The sequence below is a fragment of the Paralichthys olivaceus genome, chromosome 7 (assembly GCF_024713975.1).
Source record: "Paralichthys olivaceus isolate ysfri-2021 chromosome 7, ASM2471397v2, whole genome shotgun sequence".
Classification (NCBI taxonomy): domain Eukaryota; kingdom Metazoa; phylum Chordata; class Actinopteri; order Pleuronectiformes; family Paralichthyidae; genus Paralichthys; species Paralichthys olivaceus.
In genome coordinates, this window is record NC_091099.1 from 6,265,307 (window position 1) to 6,285,456 (window position 20,150).

At 42.8% G+C, this 20,150-nt stretch overlaps 1 protein-coding gene across 46 annotated transcripts in view; it reads left to right on the top strand.

Annotated features, from left to right (window-relative positions):
• The window catches only part of mical3a (microtubule associated monooxygenase, calponin and LIM domain containing 3a), a 79,780-nt gene extending 59,898 nt beyond the window's left edge, over window positions 1–19,882 (top strand). For 29 of the 46 annotated variants that reach the window (XM_069529179.1, XM_069529178.1, XM_069529180.1 and 26 more), the window contains 12 exons: window positions 11–2,012; window positions 2,114–2,208; window positions 2,816–2,992; window positions 4,151–4,201; window positions 4,983–5,090; window positions 7,597–7,690; window positions 8,627–8,677; window positions 9,648–9,698; window positions 13,104–13,169; window positions 15,888–15,987; window positions 16,989–17,062; window positions 17,676–19,882. In XM_069529179.1, the coding sequence (XP_069385280.1) occupies window positions 11–2,012; window positions 2,114–2,208; window positions 2,816–2,992; window positions 4,151–4,201; window positions 4,983–5,090; window positions 7,597–7,690; window positions 8,627–8,677; window positions 9,648–9,698; window positions 13,104–13,169; window positions 15,888–15,987; window positions 16,989–17,062; window positions 17,676–17,860 (3,054 nt within the window). In that variant the 3' untranslated portion in view covers window positions 17,861–19,882. Of the gene's footprint in view, window positions 1–10; window positions 2,013–2,113; window positions 2,209–2,815; window positions 2,993–4,150; window positions 4,202–4,982; window positions 5,091–7,596; window positions 7,691–8,626; window positions 8,678–9,647; window positions 9,699–12,825; window positions 12,853–13,103; window positions 13,170–15,887; window positions 15,988–16,988; window positions 17,063–17,675 lie in introns of all 46 variants that reach the window. The other 17 variants (XM_069529196.1, XM_069529220.1, XM_069529192.1 and 14 more) reach the window with 13 other exon arrangements.
• Window positions 19,883–20,150: the final 268 nt, after the last annotated feature.

Below are 20,150 nucleotides of genomic sequence, written 5' to 3' on the forward strand. Positions count from 1 at the left end.
TCTTTTCCAGATACCTCTCGTGAAGTCTCCTGGCACCCGCTTTTTCCCAGATCCGTTCATACCTGAGGAAACGAATGCTGAGAGGATAACTCCTTCTCCAGCAGCCAGAAGCCCACTGTTCCCGTCACCTGTCGCTTCTCTGGCTCCTGCTGCTGCCGCCGCCGCTTCTCCTGTCAATGTCTCTGCTTCATCGCCCCCCAGCTCTCCCACCAAATCACCTATCGCCTCCCCGCTCAAGCCGGCAATCAAGTCACCTGTCAGCTCACCGATCTGCTCCCAGCCCACCCCCCTACCAGAGACATGCACTCCTAAATCTCCTGTCTACCCCCACCGCTCCATTTGCCCTCTCACAGGAAACCCCCTCTCCCCGATCTGCGCCCAGCCTTTGCCTTGTCACGAACCGTCATCGCCCCTCACCTCAGATTCTCCTGTCAGAACTCAGCCTGTCCCGGCAGTCACCTCGACGCCCATGAACAAAACTGACAGAGGCACGCCGGAGCCCTCGAAGTCCATAGATTCCTCAACAGAGGAGACTCCATCTAAAAAGACAGATATCATTGAGGAGTTTTGGTTAAAGAGTGCAGAGATAAGAAAAAGCCTTGGTCTGACTCCTCTGGATCGCAGTAGTAAAATCTTTGAGAATAGTGTCGTTAAAGCTCCAACACAGGAGCCCACACCAGTCCAGACACAGTCTCCTGAAGTGTCTGAGGAGCAGAAGCCTGCCCTCGCTGGTCGTGCTGTCATTCGCAGACTGAACATCACTCTTGAGGGTCAGGTCATTACACCTCTAGCTCCCGCGGAGCCCAAGAGTAATGGCTCTGATAAGAGGGACATCAGCACCAGCTCCGGCCTGGGGTTGAATGGGAGCCTTGCCACAAGCCAGACGGCAAACAGCGACATGTCTGATTCCACCATGCTCACGCCGCCCTCCAGTCCACCACCACCTGTGCCTGCAAATCAGTCTCCAGCCGTGCTCAGGCAGCAGAAACACCAAGTGTCTTGGAGCAACGGAACAGAAAAACCTCCACTTGAGGGTGCCAAAGAGCCAGAGAAAACCAAGACTCCTGTTCCTGCACCGAGGACCCAGCTGAGCCCCGTCTCTGTGCCCAAGCCTGCACCCAGGAGAGTCTCATCACCCCAGGCAGATCCAGAGCCAGCTCCAGTGGTTGTTGTTATGAGAGAAAAGAAGAAGCCTCGACCGGTGGATGCGAGGAAGTCGTTTGTGGAGACGGTGGAGGAGATTCCGTTTGCCGATGACGTGGAGGAGACGTATGACGAGCGGACGCCAGAAACTAGCATGAACAAGTATTACACTCCACCCACCAGCAAGCCCAGCAGAGAAAAACCTCCAATGCATCTGGCTCTAGCGATGGAAAACGGTAAACCTAATATCCCAGTAAACCAAGCTGCTAAGACACAGAGGGCAACTCGATTCTCTCCAGAGGCTAAGGAGATCGCAGAAGAGAGAATCAGAGCCAGAGAAAAGTCTGTTAAGAGCCAGGCACTGAAAGACGCCATGGCCAAGCAGTTAAACAAAATGAAAGAGTCTGACGTTGACAAGGGTGCCTCGCCTAAAGTTGCCTGGAGCGTAACCCCTGATGTCGTAGGGAAAAGAAAAAAATCAACCGGGTCGCCGAAAACATCGGCCGTGAAATCTCTGGAGTCAAAGAAGGGAGAGACTCTGCCGGAGCGTTTCTTCAGCAGCAACAAGAGCCTGGACAGCTCGGTGGCTTCATCCGACGGCTCTTCCACAAGCAAGAGCAAGAAACGCAGTTCCCTGTTTTCGCCGCGCAAGAACAAGAAGGAGAAAAAGGCCAAGAACGACAGCAGCCGGCTCTCTGGCACCGATGAGACGCCGCCCAAACACAAGTCGTTATGGAAGGCCGTGTTCTCAGGGTACAAGAAGGACAAGAAGAAGAAGGATGACAAATCTTGTCCGAGCACACCGTCGTCCAGCTCCACCACTCAGGACTCTGGGAAAAAGAGAACATCATCTCCTGGGAGATCCTCAGGTGCGAGAAGGGTCCCAGAACTTAAAATCGTTTTTTAACAAGGTAATTTATTCCCTAAATATTTACAAAATCCTATTAAATTGTTTTATTTTCTGTCACAGACTTGAAAACACGCAGGAACTTGAGCTTCTCTGAGGATTCAGACCTGTCCTGTGACGACGTCCTGGAGAGATCCTCCCAGAAGTCAAAGGCAGATGTGAGTAGCACTCCAAAGAATCCGCCGTGTCACCTCTCTGAGAAGTATTTTGACATGTTAAGCGTCGCAAAGTCAGCTGTAGTTGACTCAAGATCCTTTCTGATGAGACACTTAAACGAGTAAAACATCTGCTGACGGATCAGCTGCTCGAAGCCACCGGAAGAGTCAGCAACTCTGGGGTGCGGTTAAGACAAGGACGTGACTCAGCGTCTCTTGGAAAATTCAGAAACCTTTTGATCAGCGGGAGTTTTTGATCTGGGCGATGTAAGATGTAGTGAAGGAGGAATCAGCACATAACATTTTTCAGCTAAATCCGACAGTACAGCCGTCGTTTCTTTTCTTTTCCAAGCTTGAAAATTGGACACAATAGCAATGGCTCTCTAGCAGGTGATGTGTTCATCCTGCACAGCAACACAAGCGAATTTAAAATACCTGATGTTCATCCTTTGCAGGTTTTTCTATTATTCCTTTCCAAACAACAGCTAATGAGATAATATTTGCACATAGGCTTTGTGACTATACATGTGTCTGCAGTCGATTGCATCTGTGTCTGTTTTGTTTCCTTTAAAAAAACACTTTCCGTTTGAATACTTTCTTCCACCCCTAGCGGCATAAGGACATCTTTGACCTAGTGTCAGACATTCAGAAGGAGGCAATAAAGGAGGAGAAACTGGAAAAGGAGAGGAGGAGAGAGATTAAGGAGAAAAAGAGGGTGACAGAGAGGCATAAGGAAAGAGAGCGGGAAAAAGAGGTTGAACGGGAAAAGGACAAAGGCGATGAGGAGGTATTGCGCGGTGGTGGTGGTAGATGATTTGGAATTTCTAATAAACATTTGGATTTTGAGAGATTTACATAAACTGCCTCTGGCTTCTAAGACTGACCTGGAAATCATTTTATATTTAAAGTAGAATTGGAATTTTCATAACAAAAGGTGCACCAAGATCACGACACATTTCAGCACCATGATCTAACTGTGAAATCACATTAAAATTCACTACATCTGGATTTTTATTCGGATCTTCACCAAATTGCTTACACTCATAAATATCTATTCCATAAACGTAAATTATGTTTTTCATCAACATTAAGCAGAAATGTAGCAAATAAAACCCCAAATATCTATAATGGGAGCTCTTCTTTTTAAATTAATTTGCATTCATTATGTTTATGGCTGAAATTCAAAAATAATTGTCTCCACTGCCGCTCAGTCTGTGTGTGTGTGTGTCTGGTGGTTTAGATAGATACAGTCGACTTCAGGCCCAGAGGCATGAATCCATTAACCATTGTCAACACATTTTTTTTTTAAAAAAAAGAAAAACTGCCAGTTTTATATTTTTTTCTTCATTTCTCACGACATATGAGGAATGCACATTTTCCTCTCACCCCTCATAAATATCGATGGACTTCAGTAATAGGAGGTTAAAGGTGCATCATGCCTGTCAGGCCGTGAGTAATTAAATGAGAGCCCTCAGGAGTCGTGTAGACTCGTCTCTGTTGTAGTGTTTATAGTTTTCCAGATGTGTGAGTGTAGTAGATAGTACATGTATGTTCTCACAGGGATCATAAACGGACCTCTCTCACCACTCTATGGGAAGATGGGTTTCTTTAATCCTTGGTCTTCAAATGTGTTTGTCTGTTACATATCAGTGATTTTTTTTATAATTTAGTTTTTGTATCATTGCACTAATTCTAATTAACATAGATGTGTAAAAAAATCCCTGTGCACCTTGTCATTTTATTTATGTTGTTTTCATGTGGGGAATTAACATTGCCTGTTTTGATCGTACCTGTTAAATTTAATTACTTTTATTCATTTATTCATTTTATTTTTGGTTTATTTTGACCAATTTTAACATAATCATTAACCCATTTAATCATATCATCTGTATCGTGTTTGTTTCCTCCCCCCTTTTTTATGTTTTGTCTCCTCCTCCCCCTCAAGTCTGTTTATGTTCCTCACGCGCTGGCGTTCAAGAGATCGTACGCCACGAAGGTAGTATTACATACGTTCATAATCCACTCACTTCCACCTCCTCACCTCTCCCCACCCCGTCCCTGCGCATGTGCCAGTTTACAATAATAACACCTCATGTGCGTCTGGCCTCGAGCTAACTTCCGCTCTGGGTGCATGCGACAAGTCGGACCACGGCGCCCGTCCACCCACTCACTCACTTGCTGGATACCCACTCTGTGCCAACATGACTTTTTGCGCTCACCTTTCTGGTCACAATGACGCCTCTGCATCTCTTGATATCAGGGGCTCTCCCTCTCTGACTGGTATAATATTAACTTCTGTCACTGTGACGCTGTTTTTTACTCCAGCCTGGCTCCTGGAATAACTTCGACACGTTTTCCTCAGAGCTTCTGTTTCTTTCTACTTTTGCCAGCTTTTCATGTGCTCACGTCGGCTAACAGGGGGAACGTCCCTGCTTGTTCGCATACTGTTTTGTTCATTATAAAGAAAAGGTTTCATAAAGTGAAGAAGGCTTATAGAGTAATAATGGTATTCTAAAATATTTATATTCCTATACCTTGAGGTTATAATTATTCATCCTAGATAAGTGTGTAAATGTGGTAGTGAAGCAAGAATTTGTTGTTGATATTGATCCACACCTTCTAGAAGATTCAATCAGAATTTCCCCCTCCTCTCCTCTCCTCTCCTGCTCAGTCGTTTCTTTCCTGAAGGGCCAGGGCCCTCTCTCTGGAGCCAACCTAACAGATCGGCAGCTTGCGAATAAGACCTCTTTTAATCCACGTTTTTGTCTTTCTACCAGAAAACCTACACGGAGGAAGAGCTGAACGCCAAGCTGACGCGGAGAGTCCAGAAAGCTGCACGGCGACAAGCCAAACAGGAGGAACTCAAGCGGCTGCACAGAGCCCAGGTATTTCTTCATTAACAACCATAGACCCGACAGACAAGCTGAGTTGGTTACTGACGAGAGACGGATACTGTTTGTTTACAATTATAACTTATTGAATGTCATCATTCTGGAAAAGAAGGATTCATTTATTTTTTATTATACTCTACAGAGGTTGTGTAACAAATAGATTTTGTTGTGTTATGCATATTGAATATGTTTTATATAGAGAAATCTTTGAGTCCATCAGCTACTGATGATGAATTATCCTCTGGGGGCAATGGCTTTTGCTATAGAAAGCAGATATCAGTGCCGAGGCTCTTTTACAGTCTGTCATAGTTTCCTTTATCACAAAGTCTTTTTTATCCACACAAAGCAAAAACAGCCATACTTTTCATTGGTGTTGTAGGTCCAGAAGACATTTTGGTTCATTTCTATTAACAGCTCGAAAAATAAAAAACAGAGCACTGAGTAATTTCAATCAATGAGTTTTTACCTGCGGGAAACCAAAGCCTCCTCGAGCGTGATTGGTCAAACGAGAAACAAAAACCTTCCAGTACCAAATTCTTGTCCCGCGTCTCCAGAGTCTTCAGATCCACATGCAGGATATGTTAGAGATTATATACAGATGTGTGTGGAAATGAGGTCAAAAAGCCCTCGCTCACTTTCCCATTGAACTTGGACCTCGGGACAACATTATTATTGCTGCCACCGTTACTCAGTAGTCCTGCTTTTCTGTGTTTTATTTCTCTTTTTACTGTCACTAAAATGTGTCTCAACCTTCTCAGGATGAGGCCAAATTCATCCTTTGCTCAGGAAATTCACAGAGATTGATGTCGTAACTCTGTAGTCAGGCTTCCAGTCAACTGACTCAGCCCTTTCTCCCGGAGCTGTGGTTTGCTGGGCTACAATTTTGCTGCAAACTGCTTCTTATTCAGCTCCTGTTGCTGCATAGCTCCGATAAAGTGGAGCTCTGACTGAGGATGTTACACTCAGAGGAAACTAATTTTCAAGTGTATGCTCACTTTATATACATATCTGTAACCACTGCTTATACCAGTTTAGCCACCAAGTATTATCCATCAAAGCACTGCACATGCACTACAACCACAACATGCAACTCCCCCTTTTCACCAGATGGGGGCTCTATGAGCTGAATTTCCTAAAAACACCAGTTCTAATTGCTTTTACTCGGGTCGCACACGCCATCCAGACACCATCGTCATTAATTGCACTGTTATTACACTTCTGACAGTCTGTGACTAATGGTGCCAGCAGCAGGACAGAGGATGTAGTAATTCATCATCATAATTATAATGAATTATTCTAAAATGTTATTAATTTCTTTAAAAATGTCCATGTCACTTCAAGGGATTATAGTTGTATTTTATCATTCGTAGTTTATAAAGAAGTACATAGATGTTCTGTCTAACTCTGCTCTTCGTTTTATTGTAGACTCTTAAAGAAAAGTACCACCATTAGAAACCTCTTTGGATTGTTTGAGTGTTTAAACTGCCCCTGTGCACTACTTGTACAGCGTAATCAATGTTTATCACCAAAGACCATATATAAACATCGACGTAGACTCTGGGTCTGAAAAGTGAAGCCAATGAGGAAGTGCCTGAAACCTGTATTCTTTTGAATGACCAGCAGAGGGCCACTCCAGTAGCTCCAAAAAGAACAGAAATTGGAGAAATTACTTGATTTATTAACATTTTACTCAGGGGTTTATGGACTCACTCTCTAGTTTCAAGTCTTTTTCAACACAGCACAATGTTCAGTTTGTAAATTTTGTCCCATCTAGCATTAAATAGATGATGAAGCATGGTACGAATTGGGGCATGGATACAGTGTGATTTACAGCTCGCACCGTCCACTGGGTGCAGGTGGCAGGTGTGGGTGGGTGTGCAGTGTCCCTGAGCTCTCAGTCAGGCTCACTCTACGCTTCTTCAAATAGAGTTACTCCTAAAAGACAACAACAAACAAGATCCCACTGGACAAAATGCCAAACTTTAAATTGGCAGTTTACAAACTGATGCATGATGTCACTGTGGATTGTCATTTGTTTGACATGCTGAGAACGGGTAATGTTAAACAAACTCAAAAGTCTCAAGAGGCTGCATCCCCTCCGTTACTGCCTCCTTTACCTTGCTGCTGCCTATAACAAGTGAGCGTGTGTTGTGGAACAAGTCGTTTTTTGGTGAAAGTCATGAAGTTGTATTTTAAATGCCAATCAGAGCAGGTTCATTTACTTGGAGACATCAATACAGTTCTAATTAGCTGCACTCCCATTGCACCTCGAGACATTTATTTTTAATGAGCGTAAACTGTGGCATCAGTGGAGAGGTAACCTCCACTGCTGCCCCACGTTGCAGGTTCTGGGACAAATTAGTTCTAATTAGCAGTAGATGTTATTGTTCTTTGTGCCTGTGTGCGGGAACTTGAGTTGTTTTATAAAGCACTCGTGCCACTGTGTGTTTATGCTTATGTGCATTTCATTAATAACAACGTGACCCCTTGTCTTCTCCAGATTATCCAGAGACAGTTGGAGCAGGTGGAGGAGAAGCAGAGGCAGCTGGAGGAGAGGGGCGTCGCTGTGGAGAAAGCTTTGAGAGGAGAAGCAGGTAACAACTTCTGACACTTTCAGACATTTTTAAAATGTGGCCAAACCCTAGAGATGTTCAGATACCATTGTTACCTTCCGATATGATTCTGACACCTAGACTTTGCGTAATGGCCAATACCGAGGACTGATCCAATACAAGTGCAGTTAAAAAGGAAAGTAGCTTATATAATGTATTTTATTAGTTTAAAACTGTGCGGAAGTTATTTTTGCGATGCTTTATGAGATTGCTGGTGTAACACTGGTGCGACCCCTCAAAACCGAACTTCGCCGTTTCACTCTTCACTCTCAGAAATCGACATTGACATCTTTTTTGACCTCTTCTCAGTGTAAGATATTCTTCCAGTTTTGCGTTCGTCCTGTGTACCCACTCGCTCTTGGATATTTTCCTGCTGTATTCCCACATGGGCTCAATTATTGGCCATTTTTCTAGGCAGGAAAAGTTCCAGGAAATGTCTGAAAGCAGAATTTAAACTGTCTGTTAAAATCACTATTCTCGGTTTACTCTTAGAATTCTGTGCAGAAACACACGTTTGCTACTTCAAAGTAAAAAACCCAAATTGGTCTTGACAGGGGACTATCACAGACAATATACCTCTGAGATGAAGACTACATTATTCAACAGCGAGCAGCGCGGTTCATTATTTGCTAGTTTTCCAAGCGTGTGAAGCATGAGTGGCGATCAGTAGCAATAACACGTTATTTAAGTGATGCGAGCGAGGTGCTGAGGTTATTCTCTGAAGTGCTGACAGCGTATGCCTGCCTAATTTACTTGATGTAACAGAATGAAACGAAATCTTTTTATCGAACAAGTTGATGCACATGACGTAGATGCACAGAACGTTTCTTTAAATTTAGCTACTTAACCCGTCAGCTGTTTCTACGATCAAATGTTTTGAGTATGTCTTAACTTGTTTACTACTCTACTCTTTTAAAGGATTGTATAAAGGTACTTATACATTACCCAAACAGCACAAAAGAAGATCAGGTATTAGATTTACTGTAGTTTTCTTTTTCTTTCAATGACATGTGACACTGTTATTTGGGCTCCATCTGTGGTGGCACTCTGCAACAGTTCTCCATCTCCGAACATGTTGATCTCTGTTTGTCCATGACATGTCCGCCATCAGTCAGTCAGTCTGAGCTGCATGCCAATCGGGAGAATGTGTGTCCCCCGACATAGATTTGTGTGTGTGTGTTTGCTCATCCTGGATGTATTTTGTCGTGCTCGCTGCCTCTCAATGAGGAGAGCTCCCGTACTCTGATCAAGACTCAGATCACGCCGTGTTATTTCATAAATCTAATCAGAACGTAAGAAATATAATTTAAATTGGTTTTGCAGGCTCACATCTTCCTTATCAGGATATTTTCCTGAATTATTTGCTGTGGCTGAGTGACTTGATACAGATATTTGATGAGATCTGTTATCTTTTTTTATTTTTTATCATGGTGAGTAAGCACAAGCCCCACTTGTTTCCCTGCACGCAAAGGTCTCGCTCGACACTCAGCTGCTCTTGCAGTCAGAAATAACTTGAGTATTAAATCATTGTGGTCAAACACCGGCACACATGGATTGGATTGTTGACAACTGCAAATCTTCTATCATCATTTGAGCGTACGACAACATTGTCAAACCAAACTTGTGTAATAAATGCAATCAACATTTGCCTCTTTGTCGGCGCACGACCGTTAACTGTGTGAAATTAAGCAGACTGAGCCAGTGCACAGCAAGACAACAAATCTATGAAGCGGTCAGCTATTCGTTTTTGGGAAATGTCATGTATTGTAATATTGCACTAACCACATTATACACTGTGGTGAGTACTGATGGACTCTCTTTGTTTTGAGTGTTGGTGCCGTGCGTGTATGTCTGCGTGTTGCATGATTTGCTGGTTTGTGTGCCCAGTTTGGGGCTGTGTAAAATAACTCCTATCTCTAATATATCCCTGTCATTGTAGACTATTGGGGAGATTCTAATTACAGTGAAATCCTGGACTTGCATCTGGGCGGTATGTATTTCAAATCTGTCGCTTTGAAACTAACCTAATGGCTAACCCAATCTGTCCTTCCCCCTTGTTTTACTACCTGAGCTTTGTACCCCTCATATCTACCTTAGCTGGCTGGCTGGCTTTTAGCCTCAATACTTTCTGCTCCCTCCCTCCCTCCCTCCCTCCCTTCCTCCTTCCTCCCCTCCACCGTTCCCCCACATCCCTTCGGGGGTTTTTTTAAATTCAGACACTCTTTACATCAAACGGAGATCAGACACTTGGCCTCATGCTGTCCTCTTAAGATCATCTTTGATCTCTATAAACTTATGAATGATGAATGACTGAATTAATGAGTAACTTTTATTTGTCGTGCCGCAGCGAGCAGACTTTACAATAAGAGGCTGCAGCGGGGGAGACGAGCTGCGACGAGCAGTCCAGTGAAAACGCTGCATGTGCTGAGGACCATAAACATTCATACTACATACAGCACATGCCCATCTTTTAAAAATGCATAAGAAATCCTTTACATATTCATATTAAGTTATTAACCCAAATAAAATCCAAAACTAGAAGAGCTCATTCCTCCACCAAGGCTGTTTTATCGTTGCATAACATATACATGTGCTGAGATCAGATACATAAACCATGTACACAGAAGTTTTCTGGAAACTGGAAATATAAACACAGGTAAAATATCCATTCTGTGATGTAGTTGAAAGTATAATTGTTATCGCACAGTAACTGAATTAGAATCAACCCCAATTCACAAAATTCCGATTATTATCCAGTTCCGCAAAATGTTTCACCTGCTCAGAGTTATTAGGACTCTATAGGTCTGACTGTTTTTATTAAAGATCTCTGGCTTATTTTTTGAAAAACCTTTTATACCTCCAACATTAAAGAAAGGGAAAATTCCTGGATTCACCTCCTGAATGAAAGTTGCTCCAAACATTAATGGGTTCTTCTGTGACCCATACTCCAGCCTTCAGCCAAGTTTTTGCCTGCTGACAAACGGCAATGAACTAATAATGAGAATGACAGTTAAAATGGAAAAAATATTGTTACAAGCTTATTGGATTTTGATTTTAAGAATACGACTTGTGTGATATCACACACACACACGCACGCACACACATATATTGTCAACAAATCCCTTGAAGGTATTCAAAGCCTGGTGTATCATATTTCTCGGTGGCTCCATTGTTGCAGAGAAGCTTTTGCTCCTGGTTTAACAAAGACCTGTAGTTTATTTTAGGTCAGTGCGAGATACCTGCTACTGCATCATAAACTAGAGCAGTGACTGTATATTATTCTGTGGCTCGAAATGTCCAATGAATGCACTTGTTTCTTCTGCAGTGGTCACTTTTCTTTTATAGAAATGTTATAAAGAACATCTAAATGTTCTGAGCTTCCTAGACACGGCTTAAAATAGGATTATGTTTCATTTCACCTAGTCGAGGTTTATACTGATTTTTTATTTGTCGAGGAAAAAGCACATACAAAAGATAATGTCACGTATTCACACCCATGTACAAACCCTGAAAACCCTGAACCCTCACTCTCTACTGTGAAAGTATTGTCTAACTTGCTCTGGACTGACTTGCACTAAACTGCTGGCCTTGCTTGTAGCTTCCCCTCAGTCCTCTGTGCTCATGCAGTTCTGTTCTTGTCCCCTGACTTTCTCATACCTGCTCAGTTGCCTCCTGTGTGTGTGTGTGTGTAGTATGTACTAATAGACAATCCCTTGGCTTTTTGACCAAACTGTGATTCGTCAGCAGAAACAGCGTCTGCCGTTGTGCGGCTGAGTCGCCCTGTGGTATCTGTTGTTATCTCGTAGACTCTGACCTTGTCTGAATATGAGTGGAATGTATCTTTTCCTCCTCCTCTGCTGTGAAGTCAACCGGCTTCGTTGGAAAGCTGTGTCTGCTCCCTGCTTACAAACAGGAAGGAGGAAAGGGAGTATTTTCACATATTCGAGCAGGGCCTGTGTTTCTCTGTGGTTCTGTCCTGCTGGTCCAGACATGAGATTGTATGGAGTTTACGAGATGTACTGTACCTCCACAAAAGCTGACCGGCTTACCAGGGGCCTGAGGTGTCGCCAGCTCAAATCCAACACTGTTTTTAAAGTGAATGCCGTGTGTCTGCAGGATGACGTCTGCTTCCTGAGTGCTTGCCGTCTTTGTCTTGGTTTATCATGGGATGAGGAACTGTAGCATTCTCACTGAATAACAGATTCGAGGGTGCATGGTTGCATTTGAGCCCTGCAGGGGGCACCAAAACTAAAGCCAGGGGTGGTATATCTGTGCTCTTAGGTTGACAAGTTTTATGTAATTTTCCTTTTAATTTTCATCCTCCACTTGAATGAATATCATACAGTTAAGAATTTATTGAGCGTCAGGTGGTAACGATGCATTTCATACGTGGATTTGCATGATTTGGTGAAGCCATAAACGTTTTACGAGGATTTTGATTCGTCCAAAACAGATATTCTAAAGCGCAGTTTCCTTTTTTTTTTTTTTCCTCTGTGATAGTCCCTTGTAGCTACTCTCCAGTATTTACTTAAGAACATTGTGTCCATCTCATATTTGTGTCATGCAATGATTCATACTTTATTTGGTTGTATCTATTAAAGGTCTGTTTCCTGGTCTGTATCTCTGTATTCCTCCCGGAGCTCTTCCCCCCCATATAAGTAATTAATTTTTCATCACCCACCATTTTATGATCTTACATTTTGGGGCTAAAATCATTTGGGACAAATGAGAAAAAGTCCCTAATTTGCACATTAGCTGGAGCTTTACTTCTTAAAGTCACCACACTGGAACAAACAGAGCCAGGTCAAGTTGACAAGCAGAGGCTGAAGCTTCATTAAAGAAGAAGCATTCATCCGCGTCTGTGACGAGAGACGAATCCGCTGCCAATCAATTAATGGCTTTTAAAATGGGATTCAACTTGTTTTTTAGTCGTGATAAACACTTGAAATCAAACATATGAGACAGAGGGTTGCACTTTTTTTAATGAAGATTATGTGAAGGAGTGCAGGAGCGAGATCAAACGGGAGCATTGTTTTTCCCTTTCCGTTCTCCAGGTTCTCTCTCTTCTCTTGTTATCTATTTTTACCCCTTGTGTTTTCATCCCTCACACCACACAGATGATCTCTCCCACCTCCTCTCTCTAGGTAATTCGTCTTCTTCCTATCACAGCGCTCCTGCCCTCTTTTGATTTTCTCCTCAATGTTCTTTCTTCCTCGCCACCCCCCCCCCCCCCCCCCTCCTCCTCCTTTGCATCCTCCACCCTTTCTCCAACCTCCTCCTGCATTATGTCCACCACTCTTTCTTTCACTCCATCTCTCTCTTCCTCTCTCCCGCCCACTGACGCACTCCTCCTGCATCGCTTCCTCACACTCTTTCCCTTCTTGTCTTGTGGAAGTTGAGCCCTTTGTGGGGATGCCACGCCGAAGACCTCTCTCCTTCTGCCCCTGCTGTTCCCCTGAAGGTAACGTAACCCACGCCGCCTCCGCTAAAGGTTATGGTGGGTTACCATGGCAACCGCGAAGGACTTCCGGAACCGGTTTACCCTCCCCTTAACCCTCTCCTCCCCCCTACACTCCTCATCCTCCTGTTCTCAACCCTTGTGTGTGATCGGGCTCAGTAGATTTCCCCGGATTCTTGAGACATTTATCATGAGGAAAAAGCTGGAAATATATATTTTTATCACAATTAAGTCCGCTGCATTACAACACATGCCGATACAGTTATTGGACAGTTTTTTTAGGTGTCCAACCAGTTTCTTTCATCACAAATGAATCAAACGTTTCCCTCACACAAAACATAAACAGACATTTTTGCTGATCTCTAACAGATATTTCTATACGAGTGCAGATACATTTAAACGCAGATTGCTGATGCATTTCGTTCTTTGATCCTCTTTTGTTCTCCACACGGGCTGTTTACCTGCGGGCAACCTAACCTGCTCTGATGTGATCAAAACTAGAAACAGTGACCAGAAGGTTCAAAAATCTTGTCCCTAAAATTTGACTATAACATGACCCTCGACTTGGGCAGTTTGCCTCCAAACTGCTAAACAGTGTGAGGTATAATCATTAGAGGTATCTTTTCTACTGTTAGGGTGGTTTCTCCGAATGAGTCAGCCAACGCCAGTCACGAACTCCTTATTAATGTCAATCACATTCCTCTCCTTCGAGCAGTGTGATTGACACGTTGACATCGACGGGGCACTGAGTTCAGTGCAGTGTCTGATAAGTGACAACTGTTGGAACCAAATGCCATTGGAGTTAATCACGACTAGATTGGATGTGAAACGTTTTCGGTTTTTATTAGCACGTAACTTTGTGATCAAAGACTGTGTGAATGCTGTTTATATTAATGAAGACGTTTAAGGCAGCATTTTTCAAAAGACTTGCCTGGAAAATAATGTTATTAAAGAAACCTCTCCAAGTTGAAAATTAGAAGTGAGGGCTGCAGGTTGTAGGCGTTGGAATCAGGTCAGTTCTAGCCTTTACCCACATGGGAATGACCATCTTATATTACGTAGCTGAATGAAAAATAATATTCTCATTGGCAAGTGTTTTAGACTCTGCAGTCAATTAAAGGGGAAACTACTCTGCTGCTGTGTGTGTGTAATCAACAGCATGAGATCTCTTTGGCTAAAATTAAAGGTAAAATCATGCATTATGACTTTTTTGTTGATTTTAAGAGTTTGCATCCTTAAATGAGGAGTATAGTAAGTGTCATTCATTTAGGAAATGATAATTAAAGGCGTGAGAAACTTGCATGGTGTGAGGATTTGTTATTATTATAGTCTCGGGTCGCCTGGTTTGTTCTTTGTATCTAACACTGGAAATTTTGCCTGAGTTTCTAATCCGTGGAAAGAGATGTGCTCTTGTTTTTTGGTATGTGAGCTGGATTTTGTTCCTCTTTTTTTTTGCCTTTGTAACCGGTGGCTCCTCAATCCTTTGTGTTTGGAGACTTGAGCTGAAGCTTGGTGGTGGAACAGGTTGAAACAGTGGAGAGAGAGAATGAAAAACACCCATTGTACGATAGGTTTGGAAACTCACCTGTGCTTTTGTAAATCCCTCCTTTGTCTCCCCTTCCCTCACCAGTCTGAGACGCTTTTCTCCATCTCTGCCTCTGTCTCTCTCTCTCTCTCTGTCCCTTGTCTGTTAATTAGTGAGAGCCAGCCCCCGAGACCACAGCCATGCAATTTATGTGTGTACAATGTTTTTCCTTTTCATTTTGCAAGAGCCTCCTCTTCCCCAGCTAAGTATGTCACGCTGCATTGAGGTTTCGCCTCTTGGTGTCTTATTGAAACTGCTTGGCCCCACCTGCTGCAGTCAGATAAATGAAAATATGCATCGCCCCTCAGCAGCAGACCTCTCTAAGCATGCCACATAGACGGCTCTCCTCTGCATGCGGTGCAGTGGCACTGCAGAGGAATCGTACTCCGTGCTCTGACTGACTTGTGAGGATTACGAAAGCTGCAATGCATGATGCTCGGAGCGCCGAACATGCGTGTCCCTGAGGCAGACTTAATAGAGGAGTGTGAACTTCCCTATTGGTCTCAATGACAAGTCATCCCATGAACATTTGAACTTGTAATTAAATATGTAAAAGCATTAGAATGAATCTTTTTCTTTTCCTCATATCCTCAAGTCGCTCAGCATGAAAGGCATTGAAAGGGATTTTACTTCTGCTGGTGCATTAATATGTGGGCAGGGGAGGATGGAGAATCTTTATCGGTCCTTGGGTTCATTTCTCTGTAATAACTTTGATTTTGATTGCTGTGTTGTTTGTTTTTTACTACTTACCCACTGGATTAAACCTAATAGGAGGAGGTAGTGGCTCCCAACGAGCAGCTATTTCTGACACAATGTCCAAACTGGGTAACACAAACTCTTCAACTTTGCAACAACAGGTATTGTTTGTTTGGGTGTGTGTTTGTGTGTGTGTTTGAGCACTTAACACAGTTGAATAACTGAGTAACTCCACTTCATCTTCTGCACGACATCTTTAAGTATGTCGGGCAACTGACCACGTTGGCGTTGAGTCCATTCTTCCACCTCACCATCGCTCAGCGAGGACATCCTGGCTTGGCTGTCATTGCACTGCCTGTGTCGGTCCTTGTCTGTGTGACATCAGTGTCTCCCCGCTCTGTTTTCTCACCCCCGCTCTGTGCCTCCCTTTCTTCCTCCAGGCATGGGCAAGAAGGACGATCCCAAACTAATGCAAGAGTGGTTCAAGCTGGTGCAGGAGAAAAACGCCCTTGTCCGCTATGAGTCAGAACTCATGATATTGTAAGTACATTGCTTGATTGTTTCGATGGATAAGCTAAGAGGGGAACTGATTCGTTAAAGAAAATGTTGTTTCCTCTAGTTAGTGATTAGCGCACTCACAAACCCAGGCAAAGAGAGAGGCCAACATTTTCTCCACATGCTAGAAGTGAAGCAGAATTAGGTTGATAAAGGTTGAATTAGTCGAACCTGTGAAACCATTAGCTTGACTGTTATTTGCATCACCCATGATTATGAGTCAAAAACCCAGGGGCAGGGGGGCAGTCGCTCACTGCGCTACCAGATGAAAAACTGCCATGTTTCATTAGTAGTTGGCCAGTTATTTTAGCATTATTATTCTCACAGCGCAGCGGAGTTTCGAGGTTGATTTTATCCTCTGTGCAACACAAGCGGAACATTTTACCTGGTGTTGAGTTGTCACTAAAACTGGCTGGAATCGTCTTATGGTTGAGAGTAAAGTTTATGATGAGCAGATCAACAACCAGCATTTAAATCTCTGGAGCTCTGGAGCCAGCTCAACCCACAAACCTGCTAATGTGATTAATTGACCATGAAGTAATTATATAATATGAAGGTAATAAAACCAGATTCAATTATTAAATTAAATTGCAAATCATTATAATACAGAATCCGCTCATGATGTAAGTATACCCATTTACTACTTACTTATTTTATGATTAGTATTAATATTACATCATAAGTTTAAAAAGGTTGTAAACCCTTGTAAAGACCTGGTCATTTCACAACATAATGATATGAGGTCACGTTTGCAATCCATTAAGAGAAGCTCGTTTTATTACCTCATGACAAGTTATTAACTGACTCAGTCTCATCTCATCTGAAAGCTTTAAATAAATGTCTCCTTTAACGAATAACCAGTCATTTAAAAAAAAAAAAATGGTGCACAGATAAATGAAGACAAAGGCCACAAATAAAAATGTTGAAAGCTGTAATTGATCAGTGAGACAAACTCAGCTTGTCCAAACTTTGTTTCTGTCCCCAAGTGCCAGAGAGCTGGAGCTGGAGGATCGACAGAGCCGACTGCAGCAAGAACTCAGGGAGCGGATGGCTGTGGAAGGTAAACACAAGAACGATGATTAAATTCTATGTTTTTCTCTTTCCTTTAGTGGGTTGTAGTCTTCTTTATAGTCTTTTTGAATGTTACCATGGCTACAGCGGTGTTTGCAGCTGATCAGGATGCGTCTGGTTAAGGGGCTTGTTGACCAATCAGGGCAGACCTTTTGCGAGGAAACAGTGGCTTAGAGGAGGTGCTGCAGCAGTGCATGGTGTAAAACATAACTGTAAAGCTATTCTGGTGGACTCCCAAATTTAAATAATGCACCTGTACATTGCCAAAAAATGGGCAGTAGAGTGGGATACTCCACCTGAGCTTGTCAGGACCTGACCGATTGGGTCACAGAAACATTTTGAAGCAATGTTCAGGTTTGGCTTGTGCTCGGTCATGTTGGCTGGGCTGTCCACTGTATTTTTTACTGTGCACGTGTCTGTAATCAGGGAAAACCTTGGGATCAGGACAGGTTTGGACAGTTTGGGTCAGGCTCTGATGGGTGAGCTGTATCCTTAACTAACAGCCCTGTACCATAGATCTGAAAGTCCTTACTGTGTTAATATATGTTTAATCTGCTTTTGAGCTATTCCCTTAAATTTCTCTTTTCTCTTGTCTCTCTCAGACCACCTGAAGACAGAAAAGGAGCTTGCTCAGGAAAAGCAGATCCTGAACGAGATGCTGGAGGTGGTGGAGCAGCGGGACGCCCTGGTGGCCCTCTTGGAGGAGCAGAGGCTTCGGGAGAAAGAAGAAGACAAGGACCTGGAGTCTGTCATGCTCTCTAAAGGCTTCAACCTCAACTGGGCCTGAGAACAGTGACATAACCCGCTCATCGGGTGTAGAAAGAATAAAACTGTTGGCGTTCTCAGCCTCGCACGCATCATCTTTGATCAGACACGTCTGCCAAAAATCACACAGGCAGTCGATGTAAAACTGTCACACCTGCAGCAGTGAATGTGTAAAGATTGTACCCGACACAACACAGAAACACTACAGCTGCCGCTGACATTGAAGCAGTCTGTCACGTTTACATACCTGCTGCCCAAAGGCAGCCCCAGTTATTCACTCTGCAGTTTTGCTTGGGCTCTCTCCCTCTGTAGGGGGAGAGGCAAGTTTTTTCACAACTTTATCATCACAGCCTTGAAGTGGATCCTCTCAAGCGTATGGGGGGGGGGGGCGCTTTGGGAGAATGTTTAAAGACTTGTTTCATTCTTGATTATCTAAAGGGAAGAGTGCAGTTTGGTCCTGCTGATGTTAAAGGAACTGTAAAGAATTGTGTTTTTTGTGTATAGCCGTGTAGAGCAAGTCACATTATTCAGCGGATGAAGGTGTTCTCTGCTCTCGCTTCAGACGTGTGTGTGCGTGTGTGTGTGCGTGTGTGTGTGCGTGTGTGTGTGTGTGTGTGTGTGTGCATGTGTGTGTGTAAATGCTCGGCCTGAACGTAGGAAGGACATCCTCTTCTGAAGCTGCCTTTCCATCCAGTGACAAACTGACTTCTACATCCTAATGAACCACAGACACCATGAAAGGCTTGTTTCTCTTTTCTTCTCATCACAGCGTTTAGTGAGTCAACACAAAGAGCCCATTAGATATGGCCATGTTTTTATATATTTATGATTTTTTTTTCTGTTTGTTTGCTTTTAACAGATAAAGATTCTTGTTTTTGTACATTAACAGGAGAGTGCCCAGAATTTCATTATCTTGCACCTGTGCACAACTCCCAGGCCCCCTGTAAGCCATTGCATGTCATGAATGAAGGTTTTAGGAACATAGAGGATCCTCACAACGTCTCAAATAGCTTGACACACAATACACACTTGTACATTTCTATGAACAGTCAAGCACTTCACATGTGATGGGCCTCTCTGTGAGAAGCCGTTCACTGTATATCACACGATCCGTTAACGTTTACAAATACTCATCCATGTTTAATGTTAGATTTTTATGTTTCCTGCTTCGGTAAGCTAAAGGATTCATCTTGGGGAAAAAACTGTCTTCAGGTTGAAATGAGTTTCTCCCACATGTTCTCACTGAGATGTTATCGTCCTTCATGAATCTGATTTCTTTCTAGTTATTGTAGCTCACATTACTCATTTTGTGCCACAGGACTGTCTGTTGTTTGAATATGCAACATCAACAGGAGCGTACACACACACATACACACACTAGACAACACTTGGATCAGTAAATGGCAGTGTTAATCCTTTACCCTTGAACAAGATGCCTTTTTTTTTTTCATTAGCATTCTCTATATCTAATTTATGTTTGACTTTTTCCTGAGTTATTTTTGAGGTAGTCACATCTGTGCATCCCACTGGAACTCGAGAATTTTTTAAACTTCTTTTCAAAAACTTTTATTACATCAGCAGCTCCCCGAGCAAAAACAAATAAGAGGATTTGAAATGGGGCGCTGAAGAGATGCAGAGAGCTTTATGAGCACCTCGCATCAGACAGGAGCATTATGGTTTATCTGGAGGGCAGTCAAACTAATAGCCTTTTCGACAACTGTAAAGAAATCCAGGTGGTCACTGTTTTACAGCACAGAAACACTAGAGGCTATATTTATGACTCGCTATGAGCTGTAAATACAAAGTGCTACATAATTTTAAGGGTTTTCTTGTTGTAGATGGCGTGTGATGAGTTTGACTTGATTGTATTGATATTTATTAACATGTGTGCAAACTGTATAATATGTAAAGAAAATGAATCCTAATTTTTGAAACCGTTCCGATGACCCAAGACTCATAATGTAAATGCTTCATGTAGCTACAATGCATAGGGGTGTTGGATGTATGCTGAGAACGGCAATAAAACAATGCAGTTGTTCTTTTACTAGTTTGTCCACCGAAATTTCTTTTTAGTCCTTTTCTAACTGTCTCTACGTCTATCTCTCTTTTACTATATCTATCTATCTCTCTTTTACTATATCTATCTATCTCTCGATCTCTCTCTAACTATCTATATATCTGTCTAGCTCCATCTATCTATCGCTATATTACACTGAATGTAGTATACATGTACATATGCATGTATTTATTATCTGTCTGCCTCTCTCTATAGTACACTGAATGGAGTATATATGTACATATGCTAGTATGTA